Source organism: Lissotriton vulgaris, chromosome 10 (genome assembly GCF_964263255.1).
Source record: "Lissotriton vulgaris chromosome 10, aLisVul1.2, whole genome shotgun sequence".
In the NCBI taxonomy this organism is placed as follows: domain Eukaryota; kingdom Metazoa; phylum Chordata; class Amphibia; order Caudata; family Salamandridae; genus Lissotriton; species Lissotriton vulgaris.
Genome location: NC_141698.1, coordinates 600,152,886 through 600,167,751, shown reverse-complemented (window position 1 = coordinate 600,167,751; position 14,866 = coordinate 600,152,886). Strand labels below are relative to the sequence as shown.

General features: G+C 44.7%; 1 protein-coding gene across 1 annotated transcript in view; it reads left to right on the top strand.

Annotated features, from left to right (window-relative positions):
- Positions 1-14,866, top strand: part of LOC147688567 (multidrug resistance-associated protein 1-like) — a 900,980-nt gene that overhangs the window by 526,585 nt on the left and 359,529 nt on the right. Inside the window, exons 16-17 of the mRNA XM_086941435.1 lie at positions 7,724-7,850; positions 12,277-12,453. Of these exons, the coding sequence (XP_086797561.1) occupies positions 7,724-7,850; positions 12,277-12,453 (304 nt within the window). The remainder of the gene's footprint in view (positions 1-7,723; positions 7,851-12,276; positions 12,454-14,866) is intronic.

Here is a 14,866-nt window from a genome sequence, read left to right as displayed (position 1 = left end):
CCATCTCCACTCCACCTCACCTCAATCCAATCCACCTCACCCCAAACCAATCTACCCCACCCCAATACATTCCACTCCAATCCAACCCACCCACCCCAACCCAATCCAGCCGAATCCAATCTACTCCACTCCAATCCACCTCACTCCAGTCCATCCTACTCCAGTCCACCCCACCCCACCCTAATCCACCTCAATCCAATCCACACCATCCCAATCCTGTTCACCACGCAGCAATTCAATACCCCAATCCAACCCACCCTAGTCAATCCAATCCACCCACTGCAATCCAATCCACCACACTGCTGTCCAATCCACCACACTGCTGTCCACTGGACTTACATAGGCGAAAAAAATGTTGACTAGATTTAAGATCATACATTGACTAGTTTTATTAGGACAACTGTATCCTGTATAATTAACTAGGGTAGTGATTCCATCAATAAAGTTAATTGACAAAGAGCGGCACTATACTTTTTTTAATTCACTACTGTTAAACAACTCTCTCACACACTACAAAATGCCCCACCCTCTCAACCCACTTCATCATACCGCATATATGAAAAAACTTCCAGCAAAGAGCCCCATCCTGGGTGCCCGTCGGGCATTGCAGCACCGGCCCGACAAAGAGCTTGCCCAGTAGTGTAGCATGACACCCCTTGGGGTGTGTGAGGGCATTTGCTCCTATTTGGAGCACAGCCCCTTACTGGAACACTAGTAATGTTTCATTTATCCCCTCTCTTTTGTCTTTATAGGAACAATACAAACCCTAATTGTTGATATAAACTACTAAACATGATGAACTGTGGTGACACATCTAGAACTTTTCGCTAAGACACTCATTCTCTTGTTCGCTCAGAGAAATATACAAAGAATACAAGAAGGAACGTTTTTCAATATTTTTTTAACCAAAGTGGTTCTTGTATAGAAAATATGTGCTGCAATAATCAATAGAAGCAGACAAAAATTATTAGTGTCAAGACGGTGAATAAAACGAAGAGTTCCACCATCTTGCTGAGACAACTTGTATATCCATTTGTATACAGTATTATAACAGTCTAGCATACTCCTATGATGCAAACTCTAACCTACGTGTCTAAGGTGTAAATGTGTGTTCTGCCAAGAAACCCCCTTCTGGATGATCTAACCCCTTTACCTGGTGGGTAAGAGTGTAGAACCCTGTCTTGGTCACAAACTGGACACCCCTCACGGAGATGTCAGTCAGCTGCTGAGCGAAAGCTTCAGCATGCAGGGACCCCTAAGTCGGCATAAGTGTCTCCTCTGATTATACTTGGGAAACAAAAGGTTATAAATAGAAAAGGCATCCTTGTCTTGGGCCAAGATTGTGTTAAGGCTGCCATTGTTTGTATTACACAGATAGCTGTGTCGCCATATGTAGATAATGACAAACACATTTGTAAAACACATGTGAGGGCCTAGTACACAATATCAAGGCAGAGTAATAGAGTTCTCACAAAGTTCTCTGTATCAACAAGGTCGGTGTTTCCAAGAAACTAACCCAAGTGTCACAAATGCTAAAGTGTGTCAAATGTTGTTGTGACAAAGTGAAGACAACTTTAGGAAAGAACTGAGTACATGTAAAATAGCACTATTTCCTAACAGGCCAAACACAAGCACATGAACCTCACTCCGAGGAAACTACAGCAAGGCGTAACGCAGAACCAAGCGTTCCCTCCATGACAAAGTAAGAGAATGGCAAACCTGCACACTAATACCCTGGAGGACCTGCCTCACTAGGCCACCCAGCAATAGAGAATAGGAGTCGCCCACCATTGGCAAACTGATGAGCAGAGTAGATAAGAACTAGGCTGGAACTAGACCTCTCACTCATGAGAGCCAATGTGACCTCCCATAACTGAAGCAATGAATGGTCCAAAATCCCTGCTCCCGAGCCCAGCAGAGGAGCGGGACCACCAGTACTGGGAGGGCTGCAAGAGCGAGCCACTGCTACCTGAGCCAGACCCTAAGTCACACAGCTGGGGAGGGTAGGCAGTACATGAGGATATCCGACAAAAAGCAATTGCAAGAGAAGTTAGTCCAATGCAAATGCAGGAAAATATCATGACACTGCACAAAACGGCCTGTTAGGGCCATACTCCCCCTCCATGAAAGGTTCCAACCTAGAATGTTTAACCAGGGGGCGTCCCCTCCTGGACCCAAAAGGCAGCCACAGCAGCAACCATATCGAGAAGAGAAGAGGCCACAAGAGCCTAGCAGATGGCCCAACCACCACCACAGTATTGACCAAAACTGTCAAAGGGCCAGAAAACCTAAGGGTCTCTGCAGCATACAGACTTTAGACAGCCGACCCAAAGAAATCAGAGCATAGAAAAGACAACTGCAACACCAAGATCTGAACCCTCAATCTCCAAAGTGAGAGGCTGCACGAACAGACCAGCAAGACTAAAGAATCCAAAACAGACTGACACAGGAAACTCAACTTGCAAGCCAGCGGGGTGTCGGGGCAACACTGTCAACAAGCATGCTCCTTATTTGCTTGCAACTGCGTTGGGCCAGACAGATGGAAGGACAAGGACACGCCGCCGGATAGAGTAGAGGCGCCATTTTGAAAGCAGGCGACTGCCAATTTCCATGTCACAAAATGTATCGGCAACACAGTGCAGCGCTTCACAATACATTGGCAGAGACGCCACGCGCCTGCCGTGCATACCGAGACAAGGAGAAGAAGTGAAAAAAAAGCAACCACATAAATATCCCGTAAGCCATCACAAGCTGCTAAGCAAGCCACAGACGCGCCTGGTGACCTTGCATGCTCTGCATGCGAACATGACCACAAAACCAATAATAAAACTGGTATAGCAGGTCTCAATAAAATAAAAGAACATGCATACCTGTAGCCAAGATGGTAATCGGCTGCAGAAAAAAAGAAACAGGAATCCTTTCCAGGAAGTCATGAATTTATACTCATAAGTAATCTTGAATTGGGAAGGAAAAGTGAAGTTTGGTAATTAGGTTCTGTATGAATTAACTCATATGTAGGAACTGTGAGAGGAGGATGGACGAGAAGGAAATAAGTCTTACACCTTTTGGAGTCCCAAGTATCAACTCAATAGTGCCAGTAAAATCATGTGGCCTGGAGCCTTTGCAGGAAGACTATAACCCATCCTTATTAAGGGAGAGCCATCATCAACAGGTGAAGCATCAGTGTGTAGGTCTCAAGTTTCCTTTTCCGGTATTCCCAGAATCCTCGATTTCTCTGATTTGAAACTCAAAGCAGTACGCATATGTAGAGAAACAGGCATACATCAAACAAATACCCAAACTATGAAATATTTAATTCACAATAGAAAATGTACAAAGATCAACATTTTTATTTTAATGGAAGGTGATAGCTTTTCAAAATGTGCTACTTTTAAAAAGATGAAGCGATATGCTAGAATTGCTTCTTATACATGCTCTTTTTTGTGGGTGCAAAACAGTGCTTCACTTGAAGCCACAAATCGCCCATATTAGATTCTGTTTACTCTAGTTGTGCTGCTCCCAGGAATCAAGCAATGGATACCTACTAATTTGTAACCTTCAATTTAAAATTGCTTCACATTACAATGTTTTTTTTTATTTTTCAGTTTTACATTTTATAACTAAACCCACTTTAGAGAAGTAAATAATATTGGCAGATTAATAAGCACTTGCAGACACACTGAGTAAGCATCGTGGAACCTTTGTAAAGAACTTTTCTGAGGAGCCAACTTTCGCCTTAATTTTTCCTGGGCCCGCTCAATGTCCATGACGTTTCTAGACAGCTTTCTCCATGGTTAATATCCTCCCCCATGGGGTGATTTGAGACGCTGGTGACTGTGCCTAGTGGAATCGTGAAATTAAAGAACTCCTTCACAGAAGAATTCTTTTTCTCTTTTCTGCCATTATGTAAACATCGAAAGTGGTTGATAAATGAATGAGCTATTCTTTCAAGATAGAAAGGGAATGGTTCTCCAAGTTCTCGACGGGATCACGCTGCCCTGCGTTCCAGGGGCCAGATTTCACTGGGTGTGGTAGGCAGGGATGGTTCCAGTTTGTTGATAGATAAGCGGAAATGTATGCTACATTGATACATTCAAGCGTGTTGTTCGTTTCCAATCTGTTCCTGCTATCTGCTACCCCACCCACTGCCAAGTCTCTAGACTCAAGTTCACCCATGAAGCGCTGCATTAGATGCTTAGGAGCCTGACTTGAGTTGAGTGCCCTCGTCACTTGTCCGACCGGGGGAGAGTGACGAACTTCAGCAGCTATGGCAAGCCGAGAGGGACATTTGCTCCCTTTGCTGGAACAGACCTGTACCCCAGAGTTCAATATGGTACCTCTTGACATGCTGCTCTGCGTCCCTCCAGGTAAAGAACGCTTTTGCCAGGGACTGAACGGTCCGTTCTCAGGAGCACTCCATCTTGGCCGACTATATGCTTAGCCTCCCATGCATTATTATTTACGAATACATCTGTGTTTCCCCAAAATAACCACTGATTAGCATTCATAGTAGATAAACGTGTGTGTAGTTTATATAGCAATACATTTTAAACGTTTATATTTACAATCAAAATAACCCAAATAATAAACCTATCTATGCTTGTTAAATATCTCCTGTTCTATTAAAGTGAGGAATATGAAAGGCCTGTGATATCACTTCTTGTGATGTCACTCCATGTGACATCATTGCACACTACATATGATGAGTCACTTGCACTATTTATACAGGACTTGTGCCTGTATGGTAGCGTATTTGTTGTCATTAGTTAGGAACACATGTGAGGATATTTGTAAAGATATAACATATAGCCTTAACATCACATTTGGGGGAATTTTTTACAACAAAATGGCTCAACTTAGTGCTACAAGTAATGTTGCTGGACCAAGCGGTGTCCTTTTCTAAGTACCGAAATGCGCTGTATTTGCAAGAATACAGTGCATTCCTGTACTCACTCGTGCGCCACTGAAAAATTGATGAGGGGTAATACCCTGAAAACGGTCCTAGGCTGCTTGTTTCTGGTCCAGGGAGGAGCTGACTTTGCAGTTCGAGATGGACTGTTCCCATGGGGAACAGGGTCAAGAGTGATTTGCAAATGGCTGGGTCCCAACTGAAGTGGCATAGTGAGCAAAAGAACAATGGATTAAACCCGGTCTGTGACTGGGGTGAGTGGTTGGAAAGTTTCAGCACTTCGTCCATCATCTTATTGTGTTTTCTATGTTCACCCTAAGTGGCCAAGGGTATGCCCAGACTTTGGTCCCCTGCTCGCAGTGCCATTGGAATCAAGTCAGCCTGGCTGATAAGGTGTAATACCCTGAAACCGGTCCCAGGATGCTTATTTCTGGTCCAGGGAGGACCTGGGTTTGCAGTTTGGGCTGCACTGTTTCCATGAAGAACAGGGTCAAGACTGATTTGCATATGGCTGGGGTGGCATGGTAAGCAAAAGAACAATGGATTTAACCCTGATCTGTGACTGGGAGTGACTGGTTGAAAAGTTTCAGCGCTCCTTCCTTCATCTTGTTGTGTTTTCTGGTGCAAAAAAGCAGCCTAGCGCCAAAGCAGGCACCCTTGCCCCAGGGATTATTGTTGTTGTGCAGGTAGGGACACCTTCAGCACAAAAACAATAATAGAAAGCGTTTTGCTCCTGTTATGTGAGCTAGAAAGAGCAAAAATGAGGAGAAATAAAAGTATTTTTCCTTGTTGCGCCACTCTTACCCCTCCCCTGGGGAGGAGTATGTTTTGGCACTGCCTCAGATTGTGGTGCTCCGGTGGCACCCTTGTAAATATGTCCCTGAGTTCCTTGGTTAAAATTATATTTGCTAGAAATTTCCTGCATTAATTTAAGTGCTTTTAAGTGCTTTTGTGTTTATCTCTGATACACACTTGCATTCCAGCATTATTTTATGTTATTTTTACTCCTCAATTCTTGCCCCTTTTATTTGGTTGGAAAGCTGGGAGCATATTTACAAGAAAATGGTGCAACACAGTGCCACAAGCAATTTTGCTGCACCGAGATGCTTCATTTTCTAAGTACAGGAATGCGCTGTATTTACAATATGACGCATTCCTGTACTACCACCGGCGCAAATAAAACAGCCTAGCACCAGCACAGCCAACCTTGCACCATGGTGAAAGGGTGTCTGTGTGCAGGGATAATTGTTGTTGGGCACCTTTGTGCACAAAAGCAGTCATCAATGACGTTTTGCTACTTCTAAGTGTGCTGCAGGATGCAGCACACATAGAGAGAGCAAAAAACGAGGAGAATAAAATTAGAGGAGCGTCACTCTTACACCTCCATGGGGGGCATACGTTTTTGGCACTGCTTCAGATTTACAGATCCTTGTAAATCTGGAGTAGTATCCATAAGCAATGGGTGTTGCATGGGAACGCCATCAGCAACACCATTTCCACACCACTTTGCCGCAGAAAACTGCATTGAGAAGGACCATATTTACAAGGTGACATTAAGCCACGCAAAGTGGCTTAGCACTGCCTTGCAAATATGGAGCAGGGCACAGTGCCACCAGAGGGTCGCAAAACGTGGGGCTCCGGTGGCGCAATGCCCATGTAACTATGCCCCCTAGGCTCTTCATGATTTAGGGCTTATTTACATTTACGATACTTTTAATGAAGCGAAGTGCTATTTAATCCAGGTTCTTGCCCACTTCCGTCTCTTCCCAATGTGCCCACCTGATTGGCCAATTTTCTTGAAATATAATGCTTTTCAGTGCACTGTCTGGAGGTGGGAATATGCCGAAGTAAGGTATTACATTATTGCCTGGATAGGATGATGTTCCTTTGTTGGAGATGTGATTGCTCAAGCCTTGGGGGTGTATGGTATTTACTATTTACAAACATCTGGCACATTGAGATGAAACAAGAAAATGTCCATGCGCCAAAACAGATTGCAATGCTTTATTACTGCCAGACTAGAGCACCGTTGGCTGCCTAAATGAAGGGTGGTGGTGGTGGGGGGCGGGGAGGGGAGGGGAGGGGAGGGTCATGCGGGAGGTGTTGTGGGGAGGGGAATTGAATATAAAAAAAAGAAAACTTACCATTTGCCGCCGGCAGATCCAGTGTTGCACCTCTTCGAATCACCTCTCATCTTCCCGCCTGCTAGTCCCAGCAGCCCCTGGGACACACTCCCTGTCCAGGATTGGTTTTAGCAGGCAGAAAAGACGCCCTGCTTGGAACAGAGAGTCTGTGGGATTACTCCATCCCGGCTGCTCAGTGCGGCTGGACTGGAGAAAATCCAAGTGCGCATATGTGTTTTGGTCAGCCTGAGACTGCCAGCCAAAACACATATGCGCACTTAGGGGGTGGAGTGCACTAGCACTCCTCTTCCCCTCTCCCACACCTCGGTCCCACCCCTCTTAACAGCGCTGGCTAAGAGTTGGCAAATGTAAATTAAAACGATGCAAGAGCATCGTTTTAATTTACATTTGCTGGCTCTGAGCCAGGCAGTGGGGCGACACTCCTCCGCCCCTGTGGAGCAGCTGCCACTGGACTAAAGTTGCAGCATAATTGAGTTAAGAAATATAATTATACTTGATCACCTTCTTGAAGAATTGTCTGCTCAGTAGCAGAAGTCACTTAAATGTATGGTGTAACATATGCATTGTGGTCTGTCGACAATGGTGTAAATATTGTCCTTTGCACTAGTACTGCATTATTTATTCTCTCATGAGTTCCAGGACAAATAAATCGTTTACAATTTTTCTGCAGCATAAACCTGAGCATTCCCAGGGGCTCCCTAGTAGCAATTGTTGGCCATGTTGGGAGTGGAAAGACTTCTCTTCTTTCTGCTTTGCTTGGTGAAATGGAAAAGCTGGAAGGTCGTGTAGCCATCAAGGTATGAATTATGTGTGAAATGTTTCGTAGTTTAAATTATTGAATACTTCTTCTGCGCTGCTCCCGGAATTACAAAGATCTTTCATCTTTTATTAATTTGCACGCTGATATAGGGATGCCAGAGCTTACAACGAGTGCATTAAGATACAATTCATTAACCCAGTAAAATCATCAATAGTTTAGTGTTTTTGTGGTATTGCGCCCATTGAAACTGAATTGATAGTAGGCAGAGATGCATCCTTAAACTCTCACTGAGGCGTCACCCTCATTGTTGTTACAGGTATTTATGGCAAGTCTTCGTGAAGTCCAAACATGTTATATTGAAGTATTGAATATACTTGTTGCTTTTACAAAATTACACAACAGAGACAATAAATCCAGAATAAGAAACCTTAGGTTTAAAAATATAAAGATAGAACCTGTTAGATTTGGGGGTCTCTAGTTGGCATAGATAGGTACCTGTGACAAATAGGGACCCTTGAGTCTAGTCACGGTAAGGGGGTACATTCCTAAAATAACCCCTGTTCACCCCCTTGGTAGCTTGGCACGAGTAGACAGGCTTATCTTGGAGGCAGTGTGTAAAGCATTTGTGAACACATACAGTAACCCAGTGACAACACTACAGATGGGCAGCACACAAGTTGAATATTTAACATAAGTATTCTTTATATAGACTTAACACAAGACCACAAATGACAAACATCCACATTACTGTACTTAAATGGTAGAATTAGCTTAGTTCTCTTTAGATGTAAAATGCAACACTTTTGAGTCAATGTACCTTAGGATGCGTAACGCTATACAATGAAAGTGTTGCAGGGAAGGTGATGCGTCGGTTCCTTACACGCAAGAACGGTGATGCGTATGGTCCCTACTGATGCATAGGGGTTGCGTTGGTTCTTCTCTGCGAGGGGAGGTGATGCTTCAGTTTCTTACTACGCTTCTGCAGCGATGCAGCCCACAAATCCGTGATGCGATGAAGATCCGGTGCAATGAAATGAAGATGGCGTCTTCTCTTGGATGCGTCACGATGCGTGCACGCCCGATGGCCGTGCGGCGACTCAACGATTCTTCTGAGCCGCGACAGGCCCTGCGACACACTTCCTGGTGATGCGGGGGCATCTGATGCAACGTCAATCAACTTCTCCGGCAATGCGAGGCACTTCGACGATGACGCAACAGCTGCAGCGGTGGCAACACGCTTCTCCGTCGATGCAGCAAGGTCGATCCTCTTCTCTGGCGATGCGTCGACAGCGGCTGCGGCGGCGACACACTTCTTCTTCGTGATTCGCCCTTCCAGCTTCTTGTGACACGCAACTGTAGGCACTTCCAAAGAACCCTCGGGGAGCTGGTGGTTGAAGTCTGTTGTCCCCGAGACTTCAGCAGGAGTCAAGCTCTTTCTCAAGCCCTTGGAGATCCTTCACAAGTTGATAAAAGTATGCACAAAGTTCCTCTCTCCTCTCTTTGGCAGTCAGGCAACCACTGCTGGCCAATCCCCCTAGCAGCACTTCAGCTTAAAGATAGTCTCTCCTCAATCTCTCTGGTTCCTCTCCTCAGCAAAGGTTTCTTCTTGTTTCCCTGTAGTGATCTAAAGTTCTGGGGTCTGGGTCCCCTCTTTTATACACAGTTTCTCTTTGTTCTCTGAAGGCAGAGAGGCCTTTGCCTAGTCCAAACCAGTTCTGGTCAGTCCTGGAGCACTTAGTTTACATGGCTCCTTCTTTCCTTTCACAGTGCAAGGCAGAGACATCAGACACACCACAGGCGGTGGAGCCAGCATTGTGGAGGTAAGGCACAGCTCTATTCAGGTCCCAGGTGCAACTCCTCCCTCCTATCTGCATGCAGATCTCTCTATTCAGCCCTGTGCTGACTCACCCTGTCTCCTGGAATCCCCAGCCCATGTCACCCAAACTCCATACAAGGAATATACAACCCAGCAGAGGCAGGCTTGGATGGTTAGACAAGACAATACCTACTTTCTAAAAGTGGTACTTTCAAACACAGAATGTTAAAACCAACTTCACTAAAAGATGTATTTTATCATTCTGAGTTCATGCATACTAAACTCAAATTACTACCTAGTTCCCTGAGTCAGTTTATAGGTTATAATAATCAAACTGCCCATTCTGGCGAATGGGGAAGAGGTAGCCTTGCAATAGTGAAAAACTAAAATGGCTGTAATTCACTATTAGGACATGCCACACACATCAGGGCTTGTCCTACCTTATACTTACAATGCACCCTGCCCTTGGGCCTACCGTAGTGGTGTCTGATATGCAGTAAAGGAAAGGCTTATGGACTGGGAAGTGGGTGCACTTGCTGAGTCAACATGGCAGTACCAGAACACACATAGGCTCTGCAATGGCTGGTTCTGTGGGTGGCACAACCAGTGCTGCAAGCCTACCAGCAGCATTTGGATTTACATGCCCTGGGCACACTTAGTGCACTGTACTAGGGTCTGAAAAGTAAACCAAATCAGCCAATCATGGAGTCACTAATCCATACTTCAATTTACAATAGGGAGCACTTGCACTGTGGCACTGGACAGCAGTGGCACAGTGCCCAAAGCATCTAATACCATGAGGCAACAGCAGAAATGGGAGAGAGACCCACACCAAGGTGCCTGGTCCTACAGAACCTTACATTTAACACCTTTGAGATTCAGATGGGAATTATGTAATACAGATTGTGGAATTAGGATAAAGAAAACAACATTAAAGACTTTAAATATATAGAATTCGAAGTTGGTTTTAAAAGCACAACCATGAATTTGAAAAAGACCTTTGCCACCAGAGGAGTGCTTTCGAAACAGATCTGATTACTCGATGTGATGTCAGTTTGTTTGAGCACTGCAAGAATGGCAAACGCTATTGAAGTTGTATAATTTGTGTGTGTTAGAAGAGAATATACCCCGAGAGCAAACACAAGTTCCAACATTTGATTTAGGATTTCAACAACACCAGCTTAAATTACACACAGTTAATTAGAAGATAATGTAACACATGGGTCTCGAGTCACAGTGAAACTAGTAAATATCCACTTTCCGATTCACACATAGTGGAATTGTAGGATTACCATTTAATATAATTCACAAACATTCCCAGGAATATACATAGAAAGCTGCCCCAGGTACAGATTTCCATGCAAATCGTGTGAAGGTCATGTGCCATTCCCAGTAGGATTCTATTGCAACTGTGTAGTGTACTTAGACAAACTGGAACACTGTTGTTGTAAAACCAGGAAAGTGTGTTTTGATTCCATGATGATGCCGCAATAATTGTTGTCAATGCTTTGAAAGGAATAATTATTTGTATTTATAATTGTATTTGCTGTTCATGGACACTAATTCCTAATAAACTTGCTTTTCAAAATTTGAAATTGATCACTGCAGTTTTGTTAGAAATACTGATTTCATGGTTCCTATCAGTCCTTCCGGTCCCCAGGACACCAAATGTTTACCACTGTACACCTAAAAACCTGTAGGGGGAAGTGCCCATCTTCCTTTATGTTGCGACTCAATAAACCCTGATAAAAAGAGTGATATGAGAGAAGACTTCAATTCACTAAGGTTTCCTGGGTAAAGGTATTTTATTCTGCTTCTGTAATTACGCCAGCAGTCCGCACCATAATCCCCAGCTGAGAAGCACAGAGTGCAACTGCTCAGTCAGGCAGTCAGCTGCTCTTTGTGCATTAAAGCAACCGCACGCTCCATTTCCAAGCAGGTTGAATGCTGCCTCCTGCACACACATAGGTGTTATGTGTGAGAGCATTATACACTGGAGGCCATTGTGATGGTGGAAGCAGGTCACTCTCTGAGAGCTACAGAGAATACATCCTACACTGCCAACTGATTTAATACGACACTCAATCCAATACAAGCATGATGACCCAAATCGATGAGAACATCACAGTCGGATTCAGACTTTCCTTCATGACTCAAGACATTGATTTCCAACTTGGTTAATCTTTTGGACATTAACAATCTTACAGACATTGGAGAGAGTTAATTTCCATCTCCTGGCATTCAAACTTCAAACCTTTGCCGTACTCTGTATCACATTGCACAGGCATCGAGCGTGATTCTGTGAAGGAAAACAAATTATTTGATGACTTAAAAATCCAGGTTTGTTTTCATAGATTTTGGGTGGAATCCAATTGAATCGTCAAGTCTAACTGATGTTAGACAATATCGCCCTCTCTCTTTATGCACTAAAGGAGTACTTTACTTTTGTGGTACTCTGTACCACATTTCACATACATTGAGAGAGATTCTGTGAATGAAAACAAATTATTTGATGACATAAGAATCCATTTTTTTTTATTAGGATTGGGTGGAATCTCATTGTCAAGTGCTGTGATTGATGTTAGACAATATTGCTCTCTCTGTTTATTGGCAAAAACAGTACTATACCTTTTGTTTTTTGCTGTAGGGTTCTGTAGCCTATGTTCCCCAACAAACATGGATTCAGAATGCATCTTTTCGTGATAATGTTCTATTTGGAAGGACATTTGTGGATGATTGGTACAATACTATTGTGGACGCCTGTGCTCTGCTCCCAGATTTGAAAATTTTACCTGCTGGTGAGGACACAGAAATAGGGGAAAAGGTATAAGTATTTGTTTTTATTGAGTCACTTGGTTCGCTGTTTTTTTGTGTGTAGTTTACAAATAGTTGATTATTGGAAATGAATTATCCTTTTTGAAATCTCTTTAACCCCTCCCATGCTCGTGATGGAACCGTTCCGTCACGAGCCTCGGGTCGGCTGTGCGAGACCTATTGGATTTGCACCCCCACACACACACACACACAGAGCCCCCCCCACACACACACACAGAGCCCCCCCCACACACACACAGAGCCCCCCCACACACAGACACACAGAGAGCCCCCCCCACACACACAGAGCCCCCCCCACACACACACACACAGAGCTACCCCCACACACACAGAAGGCTCCCCCACACACACACAGAGGGCCCCACACACACACAGAGCCCCCCCCCCACACACAGAGCCCCCCCACACACACACAGAGCCCCCCCACACACACAGAGCCCCCCCCACACACAAAGAAAGCCCCCCCCACAAACACACAGAGCCACACACACAGAGCCACACACACACAGAGCCAATCAGTGAACCCCTGAAGCCCAATGCTACTTAAATAAAGTATTTCCTATTATATTAACTAAAGGTCACTGATAACTTGTCCCCTTAACGCAACAGGTTCTCCCGTATAAGCGTACCAGACAGCTGGAGTAACTACGGCATAATGACATCGGAAGGATGACAGGCCGAGTTGGCCTTACCTGAATACAAAGGTGTAAGTGCAGATCACACGTAAATCAGGAGCATGAGTTTACTCAATCACCCACTTTATTTAAATGACTGACAAATTGGCAGCTCTTTGCCAGCTGTCCCTCAGAGGAGGTAATTGTCATCAGCAAAAGGCTTCAGGGAAAAATATCCCGCGATTTAACGTACCGAATAATGGTGGAGGAGGGGTGGTGGGGGGTGGTGGGGGTGGTGGGGGGTGGTGGGGGGAGAAAAACGCACACGATTGTTTCAGGTGCATCACCGTTATGCGCAAACCTTTTCACGTTAATTTCATACTAAGCAACGTTTAACAGCAGTACATAGCTCACAAACTCCGAGCGCAGCTGGTTTCTAAGCGCTCTCTGGATTCTCCCTTCAATAGGCAATAAAACTGCTGATGGCACCACTATTAATTGACGGGAATCACACAATGTGGAGCCCCTACTCTCAGACTGCGCTAGGCAGAACTGTGCACGATCATAAAGTGCTTTCTGTACTGCACACTACTGTAGAAAAAGTGTGGCAAAATACAAAATGAAGCAATAATACAATGGTTATAAAGTGAAACAAGCCATGCTTCCGTGTTTACAATACTGAATTAAAAGCACCTTCTGAGGTAGAGTACCTCTCAACCTACTTATCTAGCACTCACCCAACATCCACTTTCACCTTAAACGCTGTGTTAATTCGCTCAGTGGTGAGCCCCCGACATTACCTGACCCTCAACACAACTACAGCTGCTGAACTGCGGGGACTCTCGACGTCCATATTGCTGTGGGCCAGGCTTTAATAAACAATCCCATTAAGAGCCAACCGCTTCTGATCTAGGCCACTGGAAACAGAACTCTGAGCAAGGCATAATTGACACGCCCACAGACAAGTTTGCATACTGCCTGTCACAATACTCGATGCTTGTGGCAGGCAAGTGAGCCCCGAGGTCCTAAGCACGTGGATTTCCTTTTATGAACAACACTCTAAAATTACTACTCTATATGAAGGCAATTACAATACTCAGTCGGGGTGTGAGCTCTCTTCCCTCCTCCATCCCACCCCCAAGACTAGGGGCTTGTGATTTAGAATTAGGTGTTCGCAGAACTCGCCTAACAAGGGTAAGTCAGGTAATGCCCTGTTGAAATCAAGCCCACTAATGGCATAGTACAACCAATGTAAGTGAAGTGTATGTGTGTGAAGCGAACCACGCTTGAAAGCAACAGTTTACACAGCCTCTGGGAAGATAGAAGGTCATTTATGTTGGTGGAATCTCCCCGGGAGTATTTTGCACTTCGTTCACAAATATTTAGATTTCCATCTACTAACTTACTCTAAATAAGGCGGTTAATTTCTCTGCAAGAAAATACGTAATATGGTGGTCCATTACCAGTTATGGCTGCGTACAAAAATAAAAACAAACAACAAACCTAAGGGGCTGCTAAAAGGAAAAAACCAACACAGACAGTTGCTGAGAGAAATTCACTACCTGCCAACCCTTTTTTTGCGCAAGGATGTCATGTCACTGTGGAGGGAGGGGCACTGTGTGGAGTGCTCACTCCAAAACAGAAGCATTTCTTTGAGGGACCTTAAGGAGAGGTAACCTAGAGAGACTGGGTTGGTTTCGAGCATCCTGCGGATCCCACCGGAAGCAACTGAAGTACAGTGCCCGCCCACTCTGGCCTACATGCACTATGAGTGACTGCGCTGAGCTC